At 40.8% G+C, this 9,130-nt stretch overlaps 1 protein-coding gene across 1 annotated transcript in view; it reads right to left on the bottom strand.

Annotated features, from left to right (window-relative positions):
- Positions 1-270: 270 nt before the first annotated feature.
- Positions 271-9,130, bottom strand: part of ALDH5A1 (aldehyde dehydrogenase 5 family member A1) — a 23,540-nt gene continuing 14,680 nt past the window's right edge. The window contains exons 9-10 of the mRNA XM_015414735.1: positions 828-886; positions 271-626 (exon numbers count right to left, since the gene is read on the bottom strand). Coding sequence (XP_015270221.1) covers positions 418-626; positions 828-886 — 268 coding nt within the window. The 3' untranslated portion in view covers positions 271-417. The remainder of the gene's footprint in view (positions 627-827; positions 887-9,130) is intronic.

The raw sequence follows: 9,130 nt of genomic DNA, 5'->3' as shown, positions 1-9,130 counted from the left end.
CTAAAAAAAATATATTCAGATTTTGGCACTATTATTTAAGACACTGATACCTTCCTAATTGTTCCTCATATAAAGAGAAAGAAAAGCATCTCTTTGCTTCTCTGTCCCCTCCAAAACCTACCTAAATTTTAAAAAAATCCACATTCTTCATAGTTAAGATCAGTATTAGGATTGTTAATCTTCCCTGTATAATGATAAAGACAGTTCTGAAAGCAGGTCTATATTCTTATAAACCTCCAGACACAAATGCAATACCAGAATTTGCATTGTGATATACTATCATAATTGTAGATAAAAACTTATCTGCATAAACGTAATTTCCTTCACGTTCGTGGGGGAAACTCAATGTTTATGTACATCACTTGTAAATGTTCCAAAACAATTTCTAGCTGTACCTCGGTTTCATATTCATAATGGCTACTGTAAGCCTCCAAAACAAACATACTTTATTTCCAAATATTCATCGACACCATATTTTGATCCTTCTCTTCCAAGCCCAGATTGTTTTATGCCACCAAAAGGACACTCTACAGAAGACACGATTCCTTCATTAATGCCAACCATTCCAACCTCCAAGCGCTCTGCAACTCTCCAAATCTGAGCAGGGTCCCGAGAGTAGAAATAACCTGCAAGTTGGGTCATGAAATAGAACACAGTAAGACTACATTTTCTAACCAAAAGCTCTAAGAGAAAAACTTTTATTCCTCTTAAAATAATCATGAGTTAAGATCAAGCTCGGTTCAGTTCTCATGCAAGTGCTAAATCTTAAGAGCTCAAACTAGACTTCTCTTGTTACTTTGTATGGGTACCATGAAGGATATGCATACCTGCTAAGCCCACGTTGGCTGAATTTGCTATGGCAAGAGCTTCTTCCTCTGTATTAAACCTGGAAATACAGAGAGATAGTATTAACAAGGCAGAAGAAAGTGATTACTGACTTTTTTGGATACTGAAAGAAGGATTTTAGTCCAAGCAAGATGCAGTTAAAGAACTCTTCCAAAGAATGTACATACTGTTATGCATATGCTTTCCCGTGAGAAAAATTTCCATAACTTCCTGTAAATTTATCCAGTATTATGGTGACTTCACACTCACTGCTTTTAAGCATCAGTAAAATATTCATGAGTTTTAAAGTGGCACACATTTCCCACACATCTAGGGAATGTTAGTAAATCCTGAGGACTTTCTCATAAGGTCAGTAAATACTGCAGAGCAGGGTGGGAGTTGGGATGGAGGAGAGAGGAAAAACATTTGGCTTCAATACAGACACATTTTTATCCCCATTATTCCGTCAAGTGTGAAACATCATGGAAGGCTTGAGGGTGTCCTGTTCTCTCCCCACCCCAATTTCATTTTGGGAATTTTCCAGACAAGCTGTCTCTCCAAATAAAGATTTGCAGAACTTTAGTCTGCCAGGGTTGTTGTGTCCACACAGATGTTTTGCTCTACCCTGTCATTGTTTTGTTCTACCCAGGATTACTTCCATGTTTTCCCTTGTTGTTGTTGTTGTTCAGTCGCACAGTCGAGTCCGACTCTTCGCGACCCCATGGACCATCTCCCGCCAGGCCCTCCTGTCTTCCGCAGTCCTCCGAAGTTGGCTCAATTTCATGTTCGTTGCATCGATGACACTGTCTAACCATCTCATCCTTTGCCGTCCCCGTCTTCTTTGACCTTCAATCTTTCCCAGCATCAGGGTCTTCTCCAGTGAGTGCTCCCTTCTCATTTGGTGGCCAAAGTATTTGAGCTTCAGTTTCATTATCTGGCCTTCCAGGGAACAGTCAGGGTTGATTTCTTTGAGGATTGACTGATTTGTTCTTCTTGCAGTCCAAGGGACTCTCAAGAGTCTTCTCCAGCACCATAGTTCAAAAGAATCTATTCTTCGGCGCTCGGCCTTCCTTATAGTCCAGCTCTCGCAGCCATACATGACTACTGGGAATACCATTGCTTTGACCATGCGGACTTTTGTTGGCAGGGTGATGTCTCTACTTTTTATCATGCTGTTTAGGTTCGCCATCGCTTTCCTCCCAAGGAGCAGGCGTCTTTTAATTTCATGGCTGCAGTCACAGTCTGCGGTGATCTGGGATCCCAGGAACGTGAAGTCTGTCACTACTTCCACGACTTCCCCTTCTATTTGCCAAGGAGTGATGGGGCCGGATGCCATGATCTTAGTTTTTTTGATGTTGAGCTTCAAGCCCACTTTTGCGCTCTCCTCTTTTACTCTGAGCAAGAGGCTCTTTAGATCCTTTTCACTTTCAGCCATTAGAGTGGTATCATCTGCATATCTGAGGTTGTTGATCTTTTCCCCAGCAATCTTAATTCCCGCTTGTGATTCATCCAGGCCAGCATTTCGCATGATGTACTCTGCATATATATTAAATAAGCAAGGTGACAGTATACATCCTTGTCGTACTCCTTTTCCTATGCTGAACCAATCAGTTGTTCCGTATCCGGTTCTAACTGTCGCTTCTTGGCCCTTATACAGGTTTCTCAAGAGACATGTGAGGTGGTCTGGTACTCCCATCTCTTTAAGGACCTGCCATAGTTTGTTGTGATCCACACAGTCAAAGGCTTTAGCATAGTCAATGAAGCAGAAGTAGATATTTTTCTGGTACTCTCTTGCTTTCTCCATAATCCAGCGAATGTTGGCAATATGATCTCTCGTTCCTCTACCTCTTCGAAACCCAGCTTGTACTTCTGGTAGTTCTCTATCCACGTACTGTTGAAGCCTAGCTTGTAGGATCTTGAGCATGACCTTGCTAGCGTGTGATATGAGTGCAATTGTGCGATAGTTTGAACATTCCTTGGCGTTGCCCTTCTTTGGGATTGGAATGTATACTGATCTTTTCCAATCCTGTGGCCACTGTTGCGTTTTCCAAATTTGCTGGCAAATGGAGTGCAGCACTTTAACAGCATCATCTTCTAAGACTTTGAATAGCTCAGCTGGAATACCATCACCTCCACTAGCTTTGTTGTTAGTAATGCTTTCTAAGGCCCATTTAACTTCACATTCCAGGATGTCTGGCTCGAGGTCAGTGATTATACCGTCGTGGTTGTCAAGGACATCGAGGTCTTTCTTGTATAGTTCTTCTGTGTATTCTTGCCATCTTTTCCTAATCTCTTCTGCTTCTGTTAGGTCCCTACCGTTTTTGTCCTTTATCATGGCCAGCTTTGCATGGAACGCTCCCTTGATTTCTCCAATTTTCTTGAAGAGATCTCTAGTCCTTCCCATTCTATTGTTTTCTTCTATTACTTTGCACTGTTCATTCAGGAAGGCCTCCTTATCTCTCCTTGCTGTTCTCTGGAAATCTGCGTTCAGTTGGGTAAATCTTTCCTTTTCGCCTTTGCCTTTCGCTTTCCTTCTTTCCTCTGCTATTTGTAAAGCCTCATCAGAAAGCCATTTTGCTTTCTTGCATTTCTTTTTCTTTGGTATGGTGGTGATTGCTGCCTCCTGTACAATGTCACGAACCTCCGTCCATAGTTCTTCAGGCACTCTATCTATCAAATCCAGACCCTTGAATCTATTCTTCACCTCTACTGTATATTCATCAGGGATGTGATCTAGGTCAAACCTGAATGGCCTCATGGTTTTCCCGATTTTCTTCAGTTTAAGTCTGAATTTTGCAATGAGTAGCTCATGATCTGAACCACAGTCAGCTCCAGGTCTTGTTTTTACTGACTGGATAGAGCTTCTCCATCTTTGACTGCAAATTATATAGTCAATCTGATTTCGGTGTTGCCCATCTGGTGATGTCCATGTGTAGAGTCGCCTCTTAGGTTGTTGGAAAAGGGTGTTCGCTATGACCAGTGTGTTCTCTTGACAAAACTCTGTTAACCTTTGCCCTGCTTCATTTTGCTTTCCAAGGCCAAACTTGTCTGTTATTCCAGTTACCTTTTGACTTCCTACTTTAGATTCCAGTCCCCTATGATGATTGAGGACATCATTTTTTGGTGTTAGTTCTAGGAGGTGTTGTAGGTCTTCATAGAACCGGTCCACTTCAGCCTCTTCTGCATCAGTGGTTGGGGCATAGACTTGGATTACTGTGATGTTGAATGGTTTGCCTTGGAATCGGACAGAAATCATTCTGTCATTTTTGAGATTGTATCCCAGTACTGCCTTTTGCACTCTCTTGTTGACTATAAAGGCCACACCATTTTTTCTACGAAATTCCTGGCCACAGTAGTAGATATAATGGTCTTTTGAGTTAAATTCGCCCATTCCTGTCCACTTTAGTTCACTGATTCCTAGGATATCGATGTTTAGTCTTGCCATCTCATTTTTGACCACGTCAAGCTTACCTTGATTCATAGATCTTACATTCCAGGTTCCTATGTAGTATTGTTCTTTGCAGCATCGGACTTTCCTTTCACCATCAGACACATCCACAACTGAGCGTCCTTTCGGCTTTGGCCCAGCCGCTTCACTTTTTCTGGGGTTACTTGTACTTGTCCTCTGCTCTTCCTCAGTAGCATATTGGACACCTTCCGACCTGAGGGGCTCATCTTCCGGCGTCATATCTTTTAGCCTTTTGATACTGTCCATGGGGTTTTCTTGGCAAAGATACTGGAGTGGGTTGCCATTTCCTTCTCCAGGTGGATCACGCTTGGTCTGAGTTCTCTGCTGTGGCCTGTCCGTCTTGGGTGGCCCTTCACGGCATAGCCCACAGCTTCATTGAACTGCGCAAGCCCCCTCGCCATGACAAGGCAGTGATTTGCAGAACTTTAGTCCGCCAGGGTTGTTGTGTCCACACAGATGTTTTGCTCTACCCTGTCATTGTTTTGTTCTACCCAGGATTACTTCCATGTTTTCCCTTGCTTTGCTGCAATTTTTCCCAAACCTGATTTGGCATAATCTTTTGGAAAGATCACAGCAAAACCAGGGTGGCTGCTGTGTGGACAGGAAAGTCTGAATCCTTCCTGGTTCTGTCTACCATAGCAATCTATTGCCATGAGCTAATAGTTTCCAGTATTCATTTTTTAAAAAACAAAATATCTAACCTTTTTTATGGCAGAGTTAAAGGGAAAGGTTCATGATGCACATTTCCCCTTATAACTCCATAACCCAGACTTCCTGTTCCGGTAAGGCGCGCGATGGGTGGATCCTCGGGCTGCTCCGAGACCCCCGACCCCTTTTCGCTCCTTTTGGAGCCCCCCGGACTGGGGGAGCTCCGTCGAACTTCTTGTAGAGAGGTCCGATAGCAGGGGGCTTAGTTTTGGCCCCTCCCGCACCTGGAAAATGCGGTGGGGTGTCTGTTACCGCCCTGGCGCAGGAGCGTCTTGTGGCAGATCATGGACGCCATGATCTACTAGCAGCGACCATCCGGCTTGTTTTTAAAGATTTTTGGATTTACAACTTATGTATACAGCACAACGCAAGGAAGCTACTTATCCACGTATGAACAAGGAAAAAGTGTCAAATATGTATTTTAATGCCCCCAGCAAATATTCTCAAGTATAAGAAAGCGGCCTGGAAGCAACTGGAAACGAGATCTGAAGTGAAATGGCAGGGGTAAGAGAAATTTTTGTCACGTTTGAACTGCTATTGTTTGTTGGAAGCAATATTTGGTGAACAGCTGAATTATAATCAAGGCAATAAATGGTGAAAAATGGGAGTGGCAAAATGGAGCTGAGTGAAGGTGATGAAGAGCTAGATCCAGAAACAAAAATTGAAACACTTACTATGGAACAATTTAGAAATTTTTTGATAAAAGAAATTACTCAAGCTGTTAAAGACGCTTGTATTAATGTGGTCGAAAATTATCAAAGAGCAAATCAAGATATAAGCAAAAATGAAAACCAAATTCAAAATATGCAGAGTCCTGCGGAGGAAAGGGATGGTTGTTGGGAAAGAACGAGTGAGGTGTTTGAAAACCAGCCAGCACTCATGGAAAAAGGGACTCAAGAAATAGCTATGGATATGAGTCCTTACTTAAGAGAAATATCAAGCCCTACACCAGAAGAAATAGCAACAAAAGGAACTCTATCAGAGGTATTGGTGGCAAAAAAGAATAAAAGGGGGAAAAGGAAAAGAGGAGGAAAAGTTTGTAAGAAGAAAACCCAGGAGAACAAAGGGATGATGACTAGGCTTTTGATTTATGGAAGAAATGATAATGGAAAGGCATTTCAGGAATTTAAGAACGCGAGACACATGGAGGAGATCCAAAGGAAGAAGGAAACTACAGAAAGAGGGGAAAGAAGGAAGAGAGAAAATTTTTGTTTAAGATTAATATGTTTGTATTTTCCGGCTTGAGTATAAATGGTTTTTGTTAAAAAAAATGGATTTAGTAGTAACTTGGGGGGGGGGGAAATGGCGAGTTGGCAAGTTATAAACTGCTGATAGTATAACTATGGGTAGTTAGTAAGTTAGTAGTTTCCTGGAAATTTTATTATTATTTTTGTGTGATGTTATTTGTCTTGTCCTTTTTGGTATAGGAAGTTCTGCAGCATGGATATGAATGATGTTGTAAATGAGAATGAGCTGTTAGTGCAGAAACTCCCAAAGTTTGCTTCTTAATATACAAACTGATATTTTTTTAAGTATGCAGAAATCTTTGCCTTATAAGTGGGTAGTCTTACTTTACTTTAAAAAATACTCTATTAATAGTTTTCCTTAGTATGAATGAGAGGAGGTCACAAGGAATCGTTTAGATGGATGAAGCTATAAATAGATAGTAAAAAATAATAACTATTTTTTGTTTCTTTTTAATTATTTATGTTTTTTAGTTAGATATTCTGGTTAGAAAGATGTACTCTCTTATGTCATGAGTGAGGGTAAGCAAAAGTGAGGGCTTTTTTGAGGTGATCTGTAGTATGTATACTTATGTGATTTATATAATAGGTATTTAACATTTAGAGGGGGATAAAATAGTTAAATAGATTCATCAATGGAGCTGATTATGTTTACCATCAATGTAACAATTAATAATACCTATATTGTAAAAAGATAGAGTAGTTCAGTATACAGAAAAGATAGATATGAATTTTGGTGTTCTGCTTTTGATCTTAAAGGGGTAGAATGAATTTAAATCTATTGTTTGTGTAGTAGTTCAAATGGGGATCAAGATACCAAATGATTTAACAAGTATTATGGCTTTATTTTTAGTATGAAGATTGTTTAGTAGCAAATAGTAATCAGCAAGTCAGCTCCTTTGCTCCACCTCAAAAGAAGGAGTACAGCAGACAGAGCACAACTCTGGGGCATTCTGGATTATTACTTTCAGATTTTGGCTACGTCTGCATTTTAGATGTAACCATAATAGCCTTATCACCTATATGCTGGAAGAATCTCAATCCTCTGCGTGGCTTATGGCTATTGAAAAGAAAATCACTTCTATTGGTTTTAACCTGAGTGACCTTGTCATCCGGTCAGAGCTTGAGGTCTTTACTTTGCTTAAACAGAGGCTTATTGATATAGAGTTGCAAGAGCTCAGAGCCCTTGCCTCCGGAAGGTGCTCCTCAGTAAGGTGGGCTTATCCCCTTTCTGGTACTCTACCATATTACTTTTTCTGTCTGACTTCACCGCAAATGTGTAGAGCTTATCTGTTGGCCCGTCTTAATGTTCTCCCCTCTGCTATTCTTGAGGGGAGATATAAGCAAATTCCTTATTCAATCAGGTTCTGTGGATGTAATAGTAGTGAAATAGAAACTGTTGAGCACGTACTCTTACACTGTAAATTGTTAAATGACATTCGAGTGGAGTGTATAGAAGCCCCCTTAGGTTGGTAGCAGGCCAATCGGATAGAATCAAGGTACAATTTCTCCTTGCTTCACGAGATCTGGAGATCATTGAACTGACCGCTAAGTTTCTCCATTGTTTTATAAAACGGAAGAGTAACCCTGATCATATTAATGATTCTTAATTTATAAGTTTAAAAACTTAAGTTTAAAAGTTTGGAATGCCAGTTTATTTTATGATTCAGGCATCTTTTGTATGGTCAAATCTAACTTGTGACAACTTGAGTTAGGCCTGACATAGCCACGACTATCTATTTTATAATTTCTTTTGGATTGTATTATTGGGAAACGCTTTTAATATTGTATGCCAATAAAAGGTATTTGAATTGAATATTAGTATGAAGATTGTTTAGTAGCAAATAGTAATTATACTAGAAGAGTTTGATCGATTATAAAATTGCTATCCAGAATAACTTGTAAGGCCTTGTAATACGGGATATAAGATTTGATAAGGACAATATAATATTGTAGTGAAGCTATAACTAACCTATTAATTCAGATTTGATTATTGTGAATGTATAATGAATTTATTAATCCTGATCTGATTATTGCAAAGTGCTTAAACACACACACATATGTCTTCTTATGTGTTTGTCTTAAAACTAATAAATAGATTAAAAAAATAATAATAACTCCATAACCCAAAGGACTAGAGACTTACTTTTAGGGAAAAGAAAAGCGGGAATTAGTAGGTTGCAGTAATAAATTAAATTAAATAAAATATAAATCAGGGGTCTTTTTGTAGAAAAAGAGCTGCTGGAGCTCATTAGCATAACTCATTAGCATATGCCACACCCCCTGACATCACCAGAAGTGTGTCATAAGACCACACCCCCTGACATCACCGGAAGTGTGTCATGAGGCCACACCCTCAAGCACCAAGAACGCAGAGCATCACTGCGCCAGACATGAGAACATAAGAGAAGCCATGCTGGATCAGGCAGGTGGCCCATTCAGTCCAACACACTGTGTCACACATCGGCCAAAAATACCAGGGGCCCTCCTGAGGTCCACCAGCGGGGCCTGAAATCCAGAAGCCCTCCCACTCTTGCCTCCCCAAGCACCAAGAACGCAGAGCATCACTGCGCCAGACGTAAGAACATAAGAGAAGCCATGCTGGATCAGGCAGGTGGCCCATCCAGTTCAACACACAGTGTCACACATCGGCCAAAAATACCAGGGGCCCTCCTGAGGTCCACCAGCGGGGCCTGAAATCCAGAAGCCCTCCCACTCTTGCCCCCCCAATAACCAAGAACGCAGAGCATCACTGTGCTAGATGAGAGGCCTGCATACTAGGCAAGGCTACCTTCTGGCACCCTCCCCCCCGTGCGCCCATCAATTTTTAAACATAAATGCATTTTAGGAAGAATGAAAAACACAAAAGTTGACATTGCTATTT

This window comes from Gekko japonicus, unplaced genomic scaffold, assembly GCF_001447785.1.
Source record: "Gekko japonicus isolate JY-2015 unplaced genomic scaffold, Gekko_japonicus_V1.1 scaffold1433, whole genome shotgun sequence".
In the NCBI taxonomy this organism is placed as follows: Eukaryota; Metazoa; Chordata; class Lepidosauria; order Squamata; family Gekkonidae; genus Gekko; species Gekko japonicus.
Note: the sequence above shows the minus strand (reverse complement) of the source record. Positions and strands in the feature narration are given on the sequence as shown.